The 20,878-nt window shown below is 44.0% G+C and overlaps 1 protein-coding gene and 1 long non-coding RNA gene across 3 annotated transcripts; both read left to right on the top strand.

Moving 5' to 3' along the window:
• Positions 1–222: 222 nt before the first annotated feature.
• On the top strand, positions 223–15,476 carry narf (nuclear prelamin A recognition factor). 2 transcript variants are annotated; one of them, XM_083634898.1, is made up of 12 exons: positions 223–364; positions 1,174–1,246; positions 1,381–1,446; positions 3,498–3,626; positions 3,753–3,885; positions 5,309–5,443; positions 6,261–6,379; positions 6,529–6,658; positions 7,477–7,549; positions 9,237–9,374; positions 12,092–12,249; positions 13,712–15,476. In XM_083634898.1, exons 2-12 carry the CDS (start codon positions 1,190–1,192, stop codon positions 13,957–13,959), a joined length of 1,386 nt encoding a protein of 461 aa, XP_083491024.1. In that variant the 5' UTR covers positions 223–364; positions 1,174–1,189; the 3' UTR covers positions 13,960–15,476. The 2 variants fall into 2 exon arrangements, with proteins under 2 accessions (XP_083491024.1, XP_083491025.1); XM_083634899.1 differs by lacking the exon at positions 223–364 and having other exon boundaries at positions 1,100–1,246; positions 3,756–3,885.
• Positions 15,477–15,789: 313 nt separating this feature from the next.
• On the top strand, positions 15,790–20,812 carry LOC310775419. Its single transcript, XR_014552666.1, has 4 exons — positions 15,790–15,993; positions 18,691–18,768; positions 18,892–19,278; positions 19,456–20,812. It is a non-coding gene; the product is annotated as an uncharacterized lncRNA (long non-coding RNA).
• Positions 20,813–20,878: the final 66 nt, after the last annotated feature.

Below are 20,878 nucleotides of genomic sequence, written 5' to 3'. Positions count from 1 at the left end.
TGATTGGATGATCTATCCACCCCCGTTTCCATTGGCTTATTCTTACGCAGGCGCTCTCTCGCCGAGCCGGGCGGACACAATGGAGGACATACCTATGGGACATACTGAGGCAAGACCATGGGCAAGAGTCCTCTGAATATTGGGAAGCTACGACTCTTTTAATAATAGATAGAAGAAGATAGTTCGTAGATTGTGAATAGTTGCCGAGTCAGATGTGTGCAGTGACGGTTCATTTTGAGTGTCAGACTGCTGAGTAACTCCTGTCACCAGCCTGCTATATATGCAGTGGTGCTGTCCTCCGAGGCTCCGACTCTTCTTCTGTCTCTCCTCTGCATTTTGTTCATGCCTTTGTCTGAAAGAGCCGGTGAGTTCACGACCGTTACTGTATAATTCAACATTTATTTCTGTCATCTCTGTAACGTTTATAGTAGGTTTGTCAGCAATTCTCCCATATCGCACACACAGTTTATAAAAAGGTCAAGGCCAACACAAGATTGTGCCAGTGATATCAGAAGAAAGGCCTGTAATGAGAGTATATTTTCATCACATAACAGCATTTTCCCCACATAATTACACTTTGCACAGTGTCTTGAATGTATGATGCATTTATGTTGGATTTGATTATTGTCTGTAATTTTCCACATAATTATTACATGTATACTTGGCACAATGTCTTAAATGTCTGATGTATTTATGTTGATTTTTGATTATTGGCTAGCATTAATTATCATTGGCAGTAATGAAATGTCATGGGAGACTGAGATAGTATTTGACTTTTCACGCCATGCTAGCTTCCAGTGCATGCTTATCTTGTTTTGACCCATACACAACCATAATGTGATGTGTCATCATGATGTGGGCTTTGTGGGTCTTGTCTGTTGGCACTGTATATGTAATTAGTGTGATGATGTGTTGATGAGGGGAAGCTTGTTTCCCTTCATTGACAATTTCCCACCATTATAAAGCTTGGCAACGTGTTGTGCTCGTGATAAGCACGCAGGCTGCTTCTGATAGGATGGTGAGGGGGGTCAGAGAGGAGGGGTGGAGTTGAACAAAACCAGAGAGACACACACCAGCAGGCTGCGATCATCACAGCACACCTGGTGAGGGAAGAGTCGATGCTGGATGGCCGCTCGCTCGTGATGCTATCTGCCTCTTCTGTCCAATCCGCAGATAACCACCGAGAAGCATGTCGGAGGTCACCGTAGCCAAGCGCAAGGAGAAGTGCCAGAATTGCACTAAACAGGTGAATTTGTGCAACTGTGTTGTTGTCTAGTAAGTTTGCAGATGAAAAGGTTTTCTGGTACATGCTGGATTTGCAAAAAAAAAAAACGTTTCTTGCTGCCAGTAATGCATTTGTTTACTGATTCTTGCTTTCAGTGCAACAAGAAGGAGAGGGATGAAGGCCTCAGCTCCCCGCAGGAGAAAGAGGAAGCCAACGGAGAGGTAATGACAGTTTATACTTGTACTCTGGGTGATACAGTATATAAGACCGTTGTGATGTTGCTGTTTTTCTTTGCAGTCTTGCACTTGTTACTTGTTCCATCCAGATTTGATCATGTATGGAATCAGATTCCAAGGAGGATATCAAGGAGTATTGGTGTTCTATGTAAAACTAGACATATTCTGAACCACAAAGTATTGTACACTCTGTATTGTTCACTCATACTACCATATTTCAACTACTGTGTGGAGGTATGGGGCAACACGTACAAAAGCAACCTACAACTATTATGCAGACTACAGAAAAGAGCAATAAGAATGGTACACAATGTGGGATATTATGAACATACAAACCCACTGTTTTTAAAGTCATATGCTTTGAAACTTATGGATCTGGTCAAATTTAAAACCGCACAAATAGTATACAAAGCAAGAAATAATTTACTTCCTGGTAACATTCAAAAAATGTTCCTCGACAGAGAGGGGGGGTATAATTTAAGGGGAAAACTGAATCTGAAGCAACGCTATGTTCGCACCAGTATTAAAAGTATGTGCATCTCAATTTGTGGGGTGACGTTGTGGAATAGTCTGGATGAAGAGATTAAAATTAGTAAAAATATTGCACAGTTTAAAAATAGATACAGAAACTGCATTTTGGGTAAATATAGTATTGAGGAAGGGGAGTGCAATGCACAATCCTCTTAACACGTTCACTGCCAACGACGTGTTAACACGTTTTCAGAATCCAGCTGTTGACTGCCAACGACGTGTTAACACGTCAAAAAAATTGATTTTTTTTTTTTTGACGGTGGGATGTGCATCTAACCCTTTTACATCTCTTATATAAGTATTGGACGTGTACAACGTGTACAACCCATTCCACCGACCCACTAAGTGGCGACAAGGAAGGAGGAAGGCAAGCAAAAAGCAGTGTGACGAAGCCATTCTCATGAAAATGGATTGGCGAAAACGCTTTCGTTTTCGCGCTGATTGCTGGCAGTGCGGGATTGCAAATTTGCATAATAGATCACGGATGGAACACACTTTGAAACACGCAGCATAAATATGACCAGAATCGCAAAAGCTTGATCAAAGCTCTCAACCAAAACTCCAAGAAGCGAGCGAGTCCAACCAGACTTCCTCAAAGAGCGGCCGCTCAGACAGGCACAGCCGCACAGCAGCTGCAAAGCAGTGAGACTGGTGACAAGCTTGTGACACGGCCGCTGGCTGCAGCCAAGAGGAACGCCCACGGAGGGAGGAGTTGGAAGCAGAGGGGAGTTTCCTGCTGTTATGGAGGAAATTACTGTTCAAAACTATTGTTTAGGTCTTACTGATGCCAAAAATGAATGGTTAAAGTGACTGTTCTATCGAATTTCACAAAAAGCCGTTTATCTCTGAATAATTTTTCTGACGCTGAAACCATGCTGTATTCAACTGCTAATGCTTACATAACTACTAACTCTACAAACTAACTCTTTTAGACAGAGAAAGCACACATTCTATTAGTTGTTTTGAGATATTGTGTGTTCACAAAATCTTAGCAGAAAAGAATCCTCGGCTCTTGTAAAATGAGCCAGAATCCTCAAAAAAAAACCTGGCAGAACCTACCTACAGCATTGAAAAAAGGTCTGGCAGTCAATGTGTTAATAGTGTCGGCTTTTCTATTAAAAAAAAAGTCTTACATTCATGAATGAATACGGTTGTTGATTGAGTAACTGCGTTATAATGTTGATAATTATCTATGTAAATTTAGTCTAGTTATGATGAACTGTGGAACAGAGTATATTAGAGAATAGGGGTAGGACTAGACAAGCATCTGCTTCCTCCTACTCCTTTTCGGACATGACCATTTGATTATTTTTTTTATTTTTTTTTGTCTGTTTTTATTTCTTTTTTTATTTCTTATTTTATTTTATTATATGTATATATGTGTACATGTATATTTCCTTTTTTAACGTTCAAAATAAATTTTCATTCATTCATTCAGATTGCCATCTGCCCGGAGTTTACATGTCACACTGTTCTCTCCCTACAACCAATTTGCTTTCTCTCAGGTGAATGAAGGATCCCAGTTGTTGCTGAGCGCCTGTCTGTCCTGCGAGGGCTGTGTGTCGGAGGAGGAGAGCCTGAAGATCTCTCAGCAGAGCCTGGAGGAAGTGGACCGGGTTCTGGCCCTCAATAAGGTGCAATGCAGGACCCCCAAAAACATCACAATAAGTCATCTCACTCACTGCACTTTCTACACTATCTCTCACACGGACACGGTGTTGTCACGCTGTTCATCCCTGTCGTGTCTCTGTCCTCGTCAGAAGTGCGATGCGTCCAGACACAAGGTGCTGGTGGTGTCGGTGTGTCCGCAGTCCCTGCCTTTCTTCGCCGTCAAATTTGGCCTGGACATTGCTGAGGCCGCCCACAAACTGTGTGGCTTCTTTAAGAGCCTGGGTGAGCCGGTGGAATTTGTATATATTTGTGTATCTGTGTCAGAATATAATACAGAGAATCAGTGTGGCCTGAAAAAGCCAAGGAAAAGGTTTTAAAATATACACATTTAAGGCCTTAAACACTATTAAAGTGTCTTCAATCCAATTAGAGATCTTGTTTTTTCGGGTTTGACGGGTTTCTTTGCACTGTATGTGCACTCAGATTAAAGTGACACCTCACCCTAAAATACACTACATATCTTTCCTCTCACCTCTAGCACAATTTATCCATCTAGATCAGGGGTGTCAAACATGCGGCCCGGGGGCCAGATCCGGCCCCCCAAAGGGTCCAATGTGGCCCAAAGGATGACTTTGCAAAGTGTGAAAATTGCACTGAGAAGTCCTTCAATCCAATGTGATGCACTTGTGAAGGCTAAGAGGTACCAGGTTTCAGGAGCAAGTTAAATATTAAGGCGCCTATTCATGTTATCTGTATTAATCACTAAATAGTCCGCTATTTTCATTACCTTTGCTTGACTATAGCGAATTGCACAGGTGGGTAAACTATCCAAGGTGAGTAGTTTAGCCACCTTGTTTGCCCTCATTGATTGATTGATACAGTTGATATGAATAGGTGAGTAAACTATCTGCCTCATTTCAAAGGGGTGGGTCAATTGTTTACTTGCGTTGACCCTCCACTACACCCCTGATTGTAATGCACAGCACAGACAGTCAATAATGTGCTTGATGGTAGCTGAGATAACCCTACGTGTTGTAGGGTTGTACCTGTAATTCTTTACATTAAGATAAACGGGGAAATGTTGAGGTTTTATCATTTATAAGTTATTGATTAATGATTTTCATTGTCTGGCCCACTTGACACCAAATTGGGTCTCATGTGGCCCGTGGACTAAAATGAGTTTGACGCCCCTGATCTAGATCATGGGTTTTCAAAGTCTGAGACTGTGGGTCTCCCCCCAGACAAAGCTTATTCATTTCCGACTCAGGGAAAGTCTGGGAAAACTGTCAAATTCACCAAAACGACTGTATCTCTGAACTATCTCTTTAATCAAATCACACACATTTAGGCGATTCTATGATCTCCTTTTAATAACTAATTTTCACTTCCGCTGGGGAGGCCCCTGATCTACATCGTTTTGTGTTAGTTGCCTGGGTTTGGGAGAGATCTGCCCTAGATATTTCTGCCTTCTTTTGAACACAATGGAACTGGATGGCACTCGGCTTGTGGTGCTCAAAGCGCCAAAAAATAGACTAGAAAAAATCTAAAACATTGATGTTGAAAAAAGATTGCGAGCGATGTTTCTATTGACTATTATGTATCATGGGGAGAAGCTGCCACTCACTCATTGGTATCGCTCATGGACTTGCTACACTCCCCCTCATTCTCCCCTGGTTTCTCTCTCTCTCTCTCATCCCCGCTGCAGGAGTGCAGTACGTGTTTGACTCCACTCTGGCGGCAGGCTTCAGCATCTTGGAGAGCCAGAAGGAGTTTGTTCAGCGGTACCGCAGGAGGCACCATGACTCGCACGCCTTGCCCATGTTCACCTCCTCCTGTCCGGGTAAACCGCCTTCCTAACTGCCCCCATCCTGGACTCTTCTCCCTATAACCCCCCACCTGCGAGACTGGCTTTCTGTCCTTCCCCTTCTACCCCCATTCTGATCCTCTTGGCTTGCCTGTTTGAGCAGTAGAGATAGCAGTGGAGTGCTGGTGGGGGGAGATAGGCAGCTCATCCCACACCACTCCCTCCATCAGAGATATGAGCAGCAAGAGGAGAATGTTCTCGGGCTCTCGTTTTCTCAGTCATTAATTCATGCATACACATCTACAGGTGTTCCTTCAATTTCTACATTCCCCACTGGTCATAGAATATGCTATTCCTGAACTGTCCCTGTATTCCAGAAAGGGAAATTCTGGGAATTTGATCAATTCTCTGGGGAAGTCGGGAAGCAGTGAATTTTTACGAATGGGTCACTTTACAACAATATAGGAGAATGCATTTTCCATGATTCATTCATTGCACTAAATGGTGGTTTTCAGCCGTTTTTCTGCGCAGCAAACGCAACTTTAGCGAAAAACCAGACCGTTTACCCCTTTAGGAAGAAAAAACACATTAACAACTAACTAACATTTTTAGGTCATGGAATTGCTGCATTTGAGTTATAGATAGGCATGGAATTTCATATTAGGGTTATGGCAGGAAACCTACATTTCTGTCTCACTCCATCTGCCTTGAATTAAATGCGTTTGATTTGCATCAGCTGAGTTAAACACGTTATCTTCTGGGATTCAAATTTTCCTACAAGAAATGAAAACTTGCTAACTTTTCAGGCCCATAATCTGGAGCTCAATAGTAAGAGACGTCTGTGTGTTTGCAGGGTGGATCCGGTATGCGGAGCGGGTCCTGGGCAGCCTGGTCACCCCTCACATCTGCATGGCCAGGTCTCCCCAGCAGATCATGGGCTGTCTGGTCAAAGACTACTTCTCCAAGCAGCAGGTCAGTACTGTGGCCCATGTGCCGTGGCTGTCTGCACAATCCTGTACTCCGGTCCGCACCACATCTTATCAGAGTGACTGCTATGCAAGAGGGGATCTGTTTCATGAGATGACCAGTTCCTGATTCTTCTGTGCCCTCTCCCCGAGCAGAAGCTGAGTCCAGAGAAGCTGTACCATGTGGTGGTGGCACCCTGCTTTGATAAGAAGCTGGAGGCGGTCAGAGAGGAGTTCTACAGCAGCCTGCTGGAAAGCAGGGACGTGGACTGTGTCCTCACCTCAGGTTTGGCCCTCTAAAGCCAAATCAGATTTTGCAAGGAATACTTAGCGTTTGTTTTAACCTGTAAGATTAGCAGATAGCTATTTCAGAGAGGTCAGGTGGGTTGTTGTCAGTCAAAGAAAAGTCTAAAACCTTCAAATACCTTCCAGTGACTGCATGAACTCCTGATGTTGACTATATTGTCCTCTGTGGCAAACCCTTCTCATCTGGCACCTGAGAAGACTAGAACAAAGCATCTATGTAAACGCTATTTGACCCAAGTCAAGTACTTTCAATGTGTCTTTTAGACAGTGATTCTCAACCATTTCCATCCCAAGGATCCTAATTTAGTACACATTAGACCCCCATTTGTTGAGATGTTGTCATAGACCCCCTGGTGGTCCCCGAACCCCACATTGAGAACCACTGTTTTAGACTACATGTATCTCTAATGCTCTCCCTCAGTCATCATTAATCAATCAGTCAATGAAACTTTATATATACCGATATGGCACCTTTCACGAAAGATGATAATACAAAGTGCTTAACCATGAGAAGATGACTAGATTGTCAGATTAGCTATTTTTGTATTTGGTTTCACTTCCTCTCACTTTCTGTCCCATTCATTCTCTTCCTCTGTTGACTCACATGTTTGGCCTCTGTCTGTCTTACTCTGCACTTCATTTCCTCATTTCCTTTGTGCCTCTTACACAGCATGTCGAGCTTTCTTATTTTTATTACTTTTTTTACTTCTCCCCATTGAACTCTTGCACATTGTGCACAATGCACGCTCTCAGGGTGATATGGAGATGTTAAAGCAACAGTGATGTTCTGTGTTTCAGGGGAGGTCTATCACATGATGGAGCGGAGGAAGGTGTCAGTGGGGGAGCTGGACTCAGTTCCACTAGACCATGTGTGAGTGGACTAACTAGTTTGAGCTTGGAGCTTCTGCATGCCTATGTGCCAGTGTGTATGTAACACATAGAGACACTGCATGAAATAGGCCACGCCCATCACGGGGGAAAAGCTCCGTTCATTTCCACACACCAGCGTCATTTTCCTTGAATTAAACATAGCTAAAAGCTGTTGTGTGGTGGGCTGCGCAGATGTTATGCCCGGCCTAGGGGATACCCAGCACAACATAAAAGAAAGTGACTCCCCCTTTCCCCTCTCCCAAGGATGACCATGCCACGACAGGTTTTCAGTCCACAGAATAAGATTTATTTAAATATAGCAGCAGAGAGCATCAGGATGAGCACACTCAAAATAATAAACAAAATCTATATTTAACTCTAAGCTTACCTGTAAAGAAACCCCCCCCCAAATAAACAACATGGTTCTTACCTGCTTAACTAATAACAAAAACAGGAGAAAAGTTAACTAAAGATAAATCAAAGATTCTCACCCCTACATGCTGCTATAGGACTGCTCACAATTATCATCAAAAGTTTAGTATTTGACACAATTATCCACTGGGTTTAGCTAAGCTAACACACAAAGAATGAGTCAGCTCCTGCCATGACACAGCCGGGTTGGGAGAAGGAAAAAGAGGAGTGAGGAGGCCTCGGCACAGGTTCCTTTTTAAAGCCGGCCCGCATCCGTCTCCAACCAATCACCAGCATAGTCTGTGATGATCACCAGCAGCACCTGCAGCAAGAACTCAGAGTACACTGGAGAGCTCCATGCCAGGCAGGGAGGGAGAACACAGCACATCAGAATACACATAATGATCCTCTGGGTCATAACAGCAGACAACAAATGTAAAAAATCGCCAGTTAAAGTTTTTTTGTACTCCTGAGCAAAACAAGCCATTGAGAATTGGCGAGAAGAAAAATGTGGATCTAGCTGTCAAGGAAGTAAGTTGGAGTGTTCATCCTCCGTATATACGATCTTTTTGTGCAACACACAACCATGCACGCGACATAGGAGAATGCCAGGATTGGAGGGGGGGTTTCTGTTTTCCCCAGTCTTGGGCGTGGCTTCTGAATGATGACGCGTTACGCAGTGTCTCTATACTGGGTGGTAAAATGTTACTCCGTTATATTACTTTCCCTGTAACAAATGACTATTATAAAAGTTGTTTTTGTCATTGCCTCTTTTAAATATCAGAATGAAGTAGAATTATCAAAAAAATTATGATTATCCTGATCCCTCGGTTTGTTTTCCTCATAATTAGTGGTATCAGTTGACTGCTATCTTAGGATAGAAATGGCAGAAACTATTCCCACTACTGTGATTTTGTATCAAGCAAAATGAGAGGAACATCGGTTTCCCTGATCATGCACACAGAAATGCACAGGAGATATTAACTTACCGGTATCCACATTTTTGATAGCAAGAAAAGTTTGAATGTGTAACAGAAAAGTAATATCACATGTAGTGTAACTAAATAAGCAACAAGTAATATTTACCTGAGTAACAAGCCCAGCTCCACATATATTGCTTATACTTACTGCTGCTTACATACTTGATTAAATAGCTGTTTGTGTTCCCACCTACTGCTTGTATGTCTCACTGAATCATGTGTCAAAGTACTGTAGCATGTGTTAATGCAGCCCAGGTCCATCCAGCTGTTTGATGGCAGCTGATCTGTGTGGTGCAGGCTGGGAGAGGCTGGAGACGCGGGGCTGGTGAGGCACGAGGGCCACGACTCCGAGGGCTTCCTGGAGCACGTGTTCAAACACGCCGCCAAAGAGCTCTTCGGTCTGGACGTCCACGAGATCACATACAAGACCCTCAGGTGAGACCAAGGGGCTAGAGATCACATACAAGACCCTCAGGTGAGACCAAGGGGCTAGAGATCACATACAAGACCCTCAGGTGAGACCAAGGGGTTAGAGATCACATACAAGACTCTCAGGTGAGACCAAGGGGTTAGAGATCACATACAAGACCCTCAGGTGAGACCAAGGGGCTAGAGATCACAGATGAGATGAGATGAGATGAGATGAACTTTATTGTCCCCGAGGGGAAATTTGTCTTGGGCAAATAGTGCCATACACAGCCACATATCGCAAGTACATATAGGTTTTGACACGATACATACAACAGACAGAAAAGAAAAACACACAGAACATACAGTGTAGTCCCTTGCTGACATGCACACTAAACTTCCACTGGGAAGTTAAACAAGCGGTGTAGTATAAAAATAAAGACAACGAATGTAGTTGGTTCAACACTTCATCCTAATTGCTCGTAAGCATATTGCACAAGTCATCATGGGTTTATTGCACAACCCTCATTGCAATTTCTTCCCATATGATAATGTAAAAAAATAAGAAGATAAAATAAATACAATTTTTGGAGGTACAGACCCCTCCTCAAGAGCAGTGGGGTACTCAACTAAATAAAACCAGTAACCTCAATGTAAAACAAGAGTAAGAATAATAAAAAATTAAGAGAATAAAATAAAATAAAACATACAAGACCCTCAGGTGAGACCAAGGGGCTAGAGATCACATACATGTACAAGACCCTCAGGTGAGACCAAGGGGCTAGAGATCACATACAAGACCCTCAGGTGAGACCAAGGGGCTAGAGATCACATACAAGACCCTCAGGTGAGAGCAAGGGGCTAGAGGTCACATACAAGACCCTCAGGTGAGACCAAGGGGCTAGAGATCACATACAAGACTCTCAGGTGAGACCAAGGGGCTAGAGATCACACACAAGACCCTCAGGTGAGACCAAGGGGCTAGAGATCACATACAAGACCCTCAGGTGAGACCAAGGGGCTAGAGATCACATACAAGACCCTCAGGTGAGAGCAAGGGGCTAGAGATCACATACAAGACCCTCAGGTGAGACCAAGGGGCTAGAGATCACATACAAGACCCTCAGGTGAGACCAAGGGGCTAGAGATCACATACAAGACCCTCAGGTGAGACCAAGGGGCTAGAGATCACATACAAGACCCTCAGGTGAGACCAAGGGGCTAGAGGTCACATACAAGACCCTCAGGTGAGACCAAGGGGCTAGAGACCACATACAAGACCCTCAGGTGAGACCAAGGGGCTAGATCACATACAAGACCCTCAGGTGAGACCAAGGGGCTAGAGGTCACATACAAGACCCTCAGGTGAGACCAAGGGGCTAGAGATCACATACAAGACCCTCAGGTGAGACCAAGGGGCTAGATCACATACAAGACCCTCAGGTGAGACCAAGGGGCTAGAGATCACATACAAGACCCTCAGGTGAGACCAAGGGGCTAGAGGTCACATACAAGACCCTCAGGTGAGACCAAGGGGCTAGAGATCACATACAAGACCCTCGGGTGAGACCAAGGGACTAGAGATCACATACAAGACCCTCAGGTGAGACCAAGGGGCTAGATCACATACAAGACCCTCAGGTGAGACCAAGGGGCTAGATCACATACAAGACCCTCAGGTGAGACCAAGGGGCTAGAGATCACATACAAGACCCTCAGGTGAGACCAAGGGGCTAGAGGTCACATACAAGACCCTCAGGTGAGACCAAGGGGCTAGAGATCACATACAAGACCCTCGGGTGAGACCAAGGGACTAGAGATCACATACAAGACCCTCAGGTGATACCAAGGGACAAGAGATCACATACAAGACCCTCAGGTGATACCAAGGGGCTAGAGATCACATATGAGACCCTCAGGTGAGACCAAGGGACTAGAGATCACATACAAGACACTCAGGTGAGACCAAGGGGCTAGAGATCACATACAAGACCCTGAGGTGAGACCAAGGGGCTAGCTCCGTTCGTGAAAAGTAAAGCCAATGCGCAAGTGCCTTAAAGCTGCGTTCTTTCTAATGGCCTGCAGGAGGCGACTGGCTGCAAATAGAAGTCTGATTGTATGGAAGTCGATGTGAACGCCTCACTTGATTTATGACCTCAGTAAACACTTTCCTAGTGAGATTATGCTCTCAATCACTAGATTCCAATCTTTAGTACAGCATCATGTTCATTGTGTAAATTATGCTCCTATTAAGAGTCAAATAGAAGATAAAGCAAACTATGCTTTGGGGGGAGTGATTGACAGGTCGTCTGTCCAGTGATCGCGCAGCTCGCCGATTGCGGACCAGTAGCAGGCAGCGCTCGGCGCGCTTCTTGTCCAGATTTACATCACGTCTGGCTCCAAATAACAACGACGGCGACAATGCCAAGCTCAAGGCTTCAAAACACGAGTCCACAAACCAGTGGGTGATGTCACGGTGGCTACATCCATATCTATTATACAGTCTCTGGGTGAGACACACGGAAAGTCCCCCTTCCACCTGACTGCATTCAGATAGAGCAAGGAAACACCTTCAAAAGATCTGATCGTGCAAACCATCTCTGGAGATGCCGTTAACAACAAAATATAAATGCAATGTCTCTTCCATTTGTTACTCCTCAGTTCTGTCCGTCCATGTCACAATTAATTTTCATTCTTTCAGATTTGCATATACGTTGTCTGAGAGCTCACGTGTGTTTCTGCAGGAACCGTGACTTCCAGGAGGTGACACTGGAGCGGGACGGGGAGACGCTGCTGCAGTTTGCTGCCGTGTACGGCTTCAGGAACATCCAGACGCTGGTGCACCGCATGAGGAAAGGCCGCGTGCCTTACCAGCTGGTGGAGGTGCTGTCCTGCCCCGGAGGTAACGCCGCCACTACCGGCGTGACGCAGATGTGTTTCGATTCACACAAGCTTTCTTTACTCTGGTGGTTCTCAATCTTTTTGCCATATGATAAAACAAAGCCATGCCTACTCACAGGCTGCATATAACTTCAACCAACCAATGATCTCCCCTATCCAGGTTGTTATTGCATTCATTATCAGATGAGACTCAGTGGCTGAAAACAATTCAGAATTTCACAAGGAAAAAAAGAACAAAATTTGAGAAAAATCTGAAAGAAATACACATTCCTTACCGCTGCCAAGGAGGTTATTTATTCAGTGCCGTTTGTTTGTCAGCAGGATAGTTTGTATAGTAGTTTCCCCCCCCTTGTAAATCACCTCACCCCCCTTCAGAATTACCTCATAACCCAGGGTAACTTGCAACATGATTTATGGTACAGGGGGGAAAAAACATGTTTCTACTGTACAAATTCATTATCTTGTTTATTTTGGTGTGTTTTTTCTCAGTTTTTCTGCCTCCGCCGGCGATAGCCAGGCCGGAGGCATTATGGATCCGGGTTGTCCGTACGTATGTCCGTCCGATGTTCGTTAACGCGATATCTGAGGAACGCCTTGACGGAATTTCATCAAATTTGCCTTAAACATCCACTTGACTCAAGGATGATCTGATTAGATTTTGGTGGTCAAAGGTCAAGGTCACTGTGACCTCTCGAACACCATTTTCAAGCTTGTTAACGCGATATCTCAGGAATGCATCGACGGAATTTAATAGATTTTGCCTCAAACATCGACTTTGACTCAAGCATGAACTGATTCGATTTTGGTGGTCAAAGGTCAAGGTCACTGTGACCTCTCGAACGCCATTTTCAAGCTTGTTAACGCGATATCCCAGGAATGCCTTGACGGAATTTAATCAAATTTGCCTCAAACATCGACTTGGACTCAAGGATGAACTGATTAGATTTTGATGGTTAAAGGTCAAAGTTCAAGGTCACTGTGACCTCACACACCCAAATTCCAAGCTCTGTAACGCAACATCTCAGGAGTGCCTTGACGGAATTTCTTCCAATTTGCCTCAAATGGCGATTTGGACTCAAGAATGAACTAATGGCGGTGGCATAAATCTGCGGTGCGGTCGTTCTAGTTTGATATTTTATTGTGAAATACTGAATATCTTTCAGCTTCTCCGCCTCTTATTATTACCGATTGAAACAGCCTAAAGGGAATGTGTGAACTCTTTACAACTCTGCACATGCAGTGGGTGGGCGGGGGTGGTTGTTGGTGGTGCGAGTCAGCATTACTTCACATCTCAAAGGGTCACAAGCCAAAAAAGGAAGAAGAACTGATTTAAATCACAATGTTTGTCCCACTGTTGTAAGCAGTATTCCCCCCCCCTTCCTTCCTACTCAAAACTGTAAAAAATGTGGATGGCTTTTTGGAGTTGTGCTCCTTCACTGAAACTCTCCCATGTCTCTCCTCAGGGTGCTTGAGCGGCCGCGGCCAGGCGGAGAGCGAGCTGACGGGCCGGACGGATAAAGCCCTGGTCCAGCAGATGGAGGAGGCCTACAGCAGCCTGCCGGCGCGCCTCCCGGAGCTCAACCCCGCCCTGCACACCCTCTACCAAGACTGGCTACAGGGCCAGGACTCCCCGCAGGCCGGCGTGCTCCTACACACCCAGTACCGGGACCGGAGTCAGTCGCACACGCAGCCCCCGCACATCCAGTGGTGAGGAGAGGAACTACAGATGTGATCCGGGTGCGTTTAAGGCCGTCGCCTCCCATCGCCGCGGCTTCCTTCCTGTTGGCGGCTTGAAGCACATCTAATGACAGAGGACCAGGCTGCGCTGCAGGCCAGTGGAAAAGAAATCAAGGCTTGATAGCTGCTGTTCTTCCTTTTGGCCACAGGGGGGTGATGTCTTGTCAAATCAAAAAAACTTGTGGATCTGCTGTGCCAAATCGGAGCCTGAAGGGGGAATTCGGGTCCAGAGTCCAGAAAAGCCACACACCTATTTTATGCTGAATTAACCTGATGTCAATATCATATCTACCCGGCACAGGACAATAGTGCTGACAGGCTGTTTGTATAATGACAGGCTGTTTGAAAGGCTGTTTGTATAATGGTAACTTATACTTTTGCTGATGGGAAACTAGGTACAAGGTCAGTAGACGGGTGTGTCAGAAGTAGGTCCCCTTGAGGTTTGATAAGGTGTTCATGGCCATCTACCGAGCAATAAACCACAGAGGAGACGTTTCAGAAGCAGCCTGTTGGACAGTGAATGAACTTTCAGGACCCTGTTGTATTCTATAAATGTCCCATATGAAAGGCGCTGTTTGAGTTGGGAGAGCGAGGGCAGGTGACATGCACCGGTTGTAAATGATTATGAAAGAGCGGCGAGAGTGTGCAGCAGTATATTAGGAACCTGTTACCCAGAGTAATTAACATGTTTTTTACCTACTCATGTAATCGGGATAGCAATTAAAAAACAACTCATAGGCACCTGTTGTAAATGATTATGAAAGAGAGGCCAAAGTGACCGCCAATGCAACGCAACTACAGCAGTTTTCCATCTTGTCCCAGTCATCATCAACGGAAGTGGTTAAAGGTTGTTACCACGTACACTAAAACGACTCACGCAGACAAGTGTAAGTGTCTGCCTGTCTGCGTTTACTGACCCAGTGGTTTTTTTTTTAATCTCTTCTTCTTATCCGTCCCAAATGAGATTCAAAATTAATTCTTCCAAAGTCTACTGGAAACTTTCGTTTGCCTTCTCGTTTCTTGTTCCGCAAGCACAATAGCATATTATTTAATGTGTTTTTAGGTTTTGTTTCGTTTCACAAAATCCTACATGTCGTACATGTCGAGCAGTAAAATATTCCAATAAGCAGATTGAAGGTGTGCTGTCATTTCACAGAGGAATGTTTGTGACCCATTATTCACTGCGGTAGCTTTCATGTTGGACTCTGCCTGTGAATGCAGCTCTTAATTATGAAACCACTCCATGTCTAACTCTTATTCAAGCTGATGAGTTCCATAGTATTAAAATCATAAGTGAAGCTTGACTAGTGAAGTAATTAAAATCATATAAGCGACTGAAGGCTTTACAGATTGTCTTTGGCAACAATTGATTGTTGGTCTGCAGCAGTTGACCTTTTTGTGAAGGGTAAACCTGCTCATACAGCGACATGACCATATACTTGTTCATATGCTCTATGAACGTATATGAGAGCACTTGACATAATCTTACAATAAAATCCATTGCATTATTCCGATTGGTCTTAATGTAAATGACAATCCAATGTTTTGAGTCCTGAATTTGCAACGTGTGTGTGTGGGTGGATGGGGGGGGGGGGAGATCTCTGGAAGCAACCAGTATAAAAAATATATAAAGGTATGTGATGGAGGTGGCAGTCACTCACTATTAGTCATGTCCCTGACTGAACAGGCTTGCATAGGTATGGTTTTTATTGGCCAATGCTTGTTGACATGCTTGTAGTGTGCTTTTGCCTCTACCGGTCTGTCTGCCAGTCTATCTTTTCATCTGCATTGTTTCAAGTTATCCCAGAAGAAGAAATTCCCCCTGGAGCAGTTTCAAGTTATCCCAGAAGAAGAAATTCCCCCTGGAGCAGTGTGTGTGTGTGTGTGTGTGTGTGTGTATGGGTTGAAAAGAGGAGCTACGCTGTAGTGAGTTGAAACACTACCCTCAAGGAAACACTCCCTATAGTGCTGCTGCTGCTGGCATTTGAAGGACTCTCTCAGGCAGTGTGTAAGTATCTGACTTTCTCTGTTTATCTATCTGTGTGTGTGGGCTAGTTTAAGCTGTCCTTGGAGGTTGAATGATTCACAAGGCTGATTCCGTGTCAGGGGAAACGGGGCCGGTGGCCTGATCCAATGGCTGTTTGTAGTATTTTACTGTGGAGTTATGGGTAGGAATCAGTTTGATCAGTTAGTTATACCAGTCTACAGATTATGAGACAACAGAATTGATGATAGATCCAGATTACTGGCAATGTATCAGTCCTGTATTGCTGTTGGGGAAATCAGAATCAGAATTATTTTATTTGCCAAGGTATGTTTTCACATACGAGGAATTTGTCTTGACTTGGTGTGGTTGGTGCTCATGTAACATTGATAAGAACAAATATACGAGACATAAACAAGACATAAAGAAATAAGATATAAAGGAGAAGAGATTATAAAATATTGAAAAAGGATTCAGATATTATAAAATTATAAATGACTGCTATTTACCAAGCTGGTACTCCATGAAAGAAATTTAATTTAATTGTAACAACCATTAAAAAAATACGTTCATCCAACTAACTCAGATCTGCAGCAGATATAAACACATGTCAGTGCCAGCTTCACTTAAAAAGCTCAAGCAAAGCATCAATATACATCAATAATAATAATAATGTACCCAGGATTGAAGCATAAGGAGAGCATGCTGGCCCTTGCCCATTGGGAGTGTCCCTTTGGTTGGCTTTGGAATGACACACCCGGGTTCGAGTCCCGCCTGTGCTGTTACATTGGTGTCAGAAGTGGGATGAGGGTAGCTCACCTGTAGCTCGCATGCTTTGCGTGCTCGCAGAGCAACTTGAGCAACTGACCGTTCCAACATTGAAACTCTCCACAAGTGTCTTGCCGAAATAAAAAACTGGATGTCAGACAACTTTCTCCAATTAAATCACACAAAATCCGAAGTCATTGTATTTGGCCCTCCTGCAAAAAGAGCCCTAATAACCTCAAACCTAGGTGATCTAGCTGACCTTGTCAAGCCCTCTGCTAGAAATCTTGGGGTAATCTTTGACCAAGATTTGACCTTTGAACCCCACGTAAAAAAGGTTGTTCAGACATTTTATCATCTAAGAAACATTGCCAAGGTTAGGTCTTTTTTATCAGCTTCAGACCTGGAGAAACTCGTTGCATGCTTTTATTTCCTCCCGCCTTGACTATTGTAATTCCCTGTATTCTTGTCTGAGCCAGAAATCAGTCCGTCGCTTACAGCTAATCCAAAACGCAGCTGCCCGTCTTTTAACTCGAACCAAGAAATGTGCCCACATCACCCCGGTTTTAGCATCCCTGCACTGGCTGCCCGTTCATTTTAGGATTGATTTTAAAATTATTTTAATTACTTTTAAAGCCAGGCATGAGTTGGCCCCTCCCTACATCTCGGCCCTCTTAACCCCCTATGAACCGGGACGCAGCCTTAGATCCACTGGCAAGCCAATGTTAAAAATTCCTCGAACTAGAGGCTAAAAACCAAAGGGGACAGGGCCTTCTCTGTAAGGGCCCCCCAACTCTGGAATGCCCTGCCAGAGGAGATTAGACTTGCAAAATCAGTTCCCTGTTTTATTTCACTTCTTAAGACACATTTTTATCGAGCAGCTTTTAATGTCTGATGTTTTCCCTGACTTCGTTCTACAGTTTTAATTTGATTGCCTCTCTGTGTCCTTTTTCTTCATTGACTGTTTTTACATGATTGTCTTACAGTACGGGGCGGCTCTAGCTCAGGAGGTAGAGCAGGTCGGCCAATGACCCAAGGGTTGGCGGTTCGATCCCCGCTCCCTCCCAGCTGCTGTCGTTGTGTCCTTGGGCAAGACACTTAACCCTCCTTGCCTCGTATGATTGGTATGAATGTAGACATGAATGGTATGATTGGTATGAATGTAGACATGAATGATGGTGGTTCGGAGGGGCCGTTGAGCGCCAATGTGTGGCTGCCACGCCTCTGAACCACCGGTACGAATGGTGTGAACGAATAATGATTCTGTGTAAGCGCTTTGAGCCTTGGAAAGGCGCTATATAAATCCAATCATTATTATTATTATTACTGACTGTTGTTCTTTTTCTTTTTAATGACTGTTACATGATTGTTTTATTGACTGTTGTTAAGCACTTTGTTGCCTATATTGAAAAGTGCTATACAAATAAAGTTATTATTATTATTATTATTATTATTATTAACTGTGCGCGCCCCTCCACCTACTAGCCAGCCTGACGTCTCGCCAGGGTGGGCATTACACGGCACGGAGGCCATGGCCTCCGTTGCCCCTCCCTCTGGTCATGATGCCCTGAGATCTCTAAGGCCACCTTGGCAGTGCCCTGCTAGCAGCCTGCTGCTGTCAGGTGCTTTAAAAGCATCAGTGGTCTCAGTTTAATGTAACCTGCTCTATGCAAAGGATGTGTCATTGGCTCATTTTAACACACATTTCATAAAAATCACTCTTCACGATGTCAATAGAGCAATGGCCTTTGTGCCCTGGCATGTGGCCTTGTGTCTTGCAACAAGTATTACAACATTAGCAGAGAGTGGAAAGTACCAGCCAGCCCCCACTCTCCCTTCAACTTATGTCCTTATTACCCCACACTTCAACACACACAGGACAAATCTTGAATGACATGTTTGGTGAGACTCATTTTGGTTTCTCTTCTTTCCCCTCTCCTCGTCCATTTCCCCAAGACCGCGGGATTTTCAGGATGTTGCTGTGTTTTCTCTTTGTTGCTGCCATCTTGCCAGGCAGTGCCTCAGCACAGCAAGGTAACCCAACAGTTAATCATGAAGCTTCTACAAGAATATACACCACAACAAATACATTATGGAGTGGAAACAAGTCTGCATATTAATATTAATTAATGCCACTGTTTATCTTCTCTGGGGTAGATGTCGATCCAGGAGTGACACTGAAGTGCGACAGTATAGAGGCCACAGTTGGAGGTAACGGGACACTACGCTGTGATGTGAATTTCTCAAATCTTGAGAGGACATCATGTGAAGTTGAAAAGGCTTTCTGGAGAAAAGGCATTGACAGTAGAATTTGCAACGACACGAAAGGCACCGACGGTCAAATTTGCCACCACAAGATGAATGAACACATGCCAAAAGACACACAGGACAAAAGCTACACCTGTGGAGTACACAACGTTATGCATGTGCTTTACCTGTATCTCAACAATGTCACGAACGACATGGAGGGATGTTACTACATTACAGTGGGAACAAGCTGTGGTATTGCAGATTCTAATGCCAAAGTAAAAGTTATCAGCCATGGTGAGTGTCTTACAGCTTTTTTTTGCAAACGTCTTATTTATCATGTGTATGTGATTATTTGCATGTGTGCATGATTATTCTCTGTGCCTGCCTACATAGACTACTCTCATTTTAATTCCTGAAGTGTTGTTCAGACTCACAATGTGGCTTCATAAGAGAAATTCTTTATCTTGTCAGACCCCCCCCAGCCGGTTCTGACAGAGAAACCCAGAGGCCCTGCTGTCCTGATTGGCCTGGTTGCCGCCCTTGCTGTTGTGGGTATTGTGGTATACCTGGCTACAGCTCAGAGAGGCAGGAGGATGGTCAGCCATGTCTGGGACAAAATGACACAACGACACCCCAACAATGCTGATCCCGACCCAGAGAGTGAAGCTGCCTCAGAACGCCTAACGGATGTGTGATTATCCCCCACAAAACAGGGGACTATGGATCGGTCTTGCAATGCAGTGGAGATCAGAGCAGTGGAGAGGGGGCAGCATTAAAGGAGTATAGAACAAGCAGCGTCAATATCAATGTGTCATCAAGTCTGTCATGAATAATAATCAAGGGGAAATAATCAGTAGAGCTCGGCGATCTTATTTAAGCCTTCACAGGTGCATCACATTGGCTTGAAGAACTTCTCAGTGCAATTTTTACACTTTGCAAAGTCATCCTGTGGGGCGGATTGGACCCTTTGGTCGGCTGGTTCTGGCCTCCTTCTGTTTGACACCCCTGTAATGTATTGTATATAGAAGTGTTATGCGTCATGGAACTTCTCTGGGGTAGATGACCAGATAGTTAATGACAGGCAGGTCCTGTGCGCATATTGTGTTTTCTTATTACATCACTATGTTTTTATTTGTGTAATGTAATTTACGACGTATTGATTGTGACTAAAGTGAAGATACTAGCACAGGGATTGAAATGCCCTGCGACCCAGGTTCGAATCTGACCTGGGGTCATTTGATGCATTTCCCCCCCAACCCTCTCTCTCTCTCCTTGCTTTCCTGTCTATACAGTATACTGTCCTATCAAATACAGGCAAACATGAAAAAAACAAGTATTTTGATTTTGCTACTTGTTTAGATTATTCTATGATGTTATGTGTTTGTCACCCAGACCTGAGTTTTATGTGTGTGTAGTCATGTTTCTTATATAGTCATGATGTCGGGGGACTCAATATAGATACATTGATTTATTCTATTATGCAAACCCAATGAGTCCTCTATAAGTTTTTTGCTCTTTTTGCAACTGCTGCGCCTGTTGCTTAATGCACTTTTTATGCTCTTTTTTTAATGCTCTTTTTTTTTTTAGTTTTGTTGTGATGCTTTTAAATGTCCATTTTATTCTCTTCTTTTATTTTCCTGTCAACCATTTTATGTGGAGCACTTTGAATTGCCTCTGTGTATGAAATGTGCTATACAAATACATTTGACTTGACTTGACTTGACTTGACTTGACTTGTCTGTCCTGTTTTTCTAATATCAGGGACCACGTTGGAAATAAGTGTTCTCACTTTACATTTACATGTTATCCCTTGGATTTGTATCTATATCCAATAATAAAATCAATCAATCAAACAATCAATCAATCAACATCTGCTCCACTATAGTTTTGTGAC

The sequence above is a fragment of the Poromitra crassiceps genome (assembly GCF_964638095.1).
Source record: "Poromitra crassiceps genome assembly, chromosome: 4".
NCBI classification, from domain to species: Eukaryota; Metazoa; Chordata; class Actinopteri; order Beryciformes; family Melamphaidae; genus Poromitra; species Poromitra crassiceps.
Note: the sequence above shows the minus strand (reverse complement) of the source record. Positions and strands in the feature narration are given on the sequence as shown.

What these genes read in the sequence shown, in the direction of transcription:
- narf (XM_083634898.1), top strand. Translation starts at nt 1,190, where the DNA reads ATGTCGGAGGTCACCGTAGCCAAGCGCAAGGAGAAGTGCCAGAATTGC. An exon ending in AAGAGGAAGCCAACGGAGAG is followed by an intron (nt 1,447 to 3,497) that starts GTAATGACAGTT and finishes GCTTTCTCTCAG; the next exon opens with GTGAATGAAGGATCCCAGTT. An exon ending in TCAGTTCCACTAGACCATGT is followed by an intron (nt 7,550 to 9,236) that starts GTGAGTGGACTA and finishes TGTGTGGTGCAG; the next exon opens with GCTGGGAGAGGCTGGAGACG.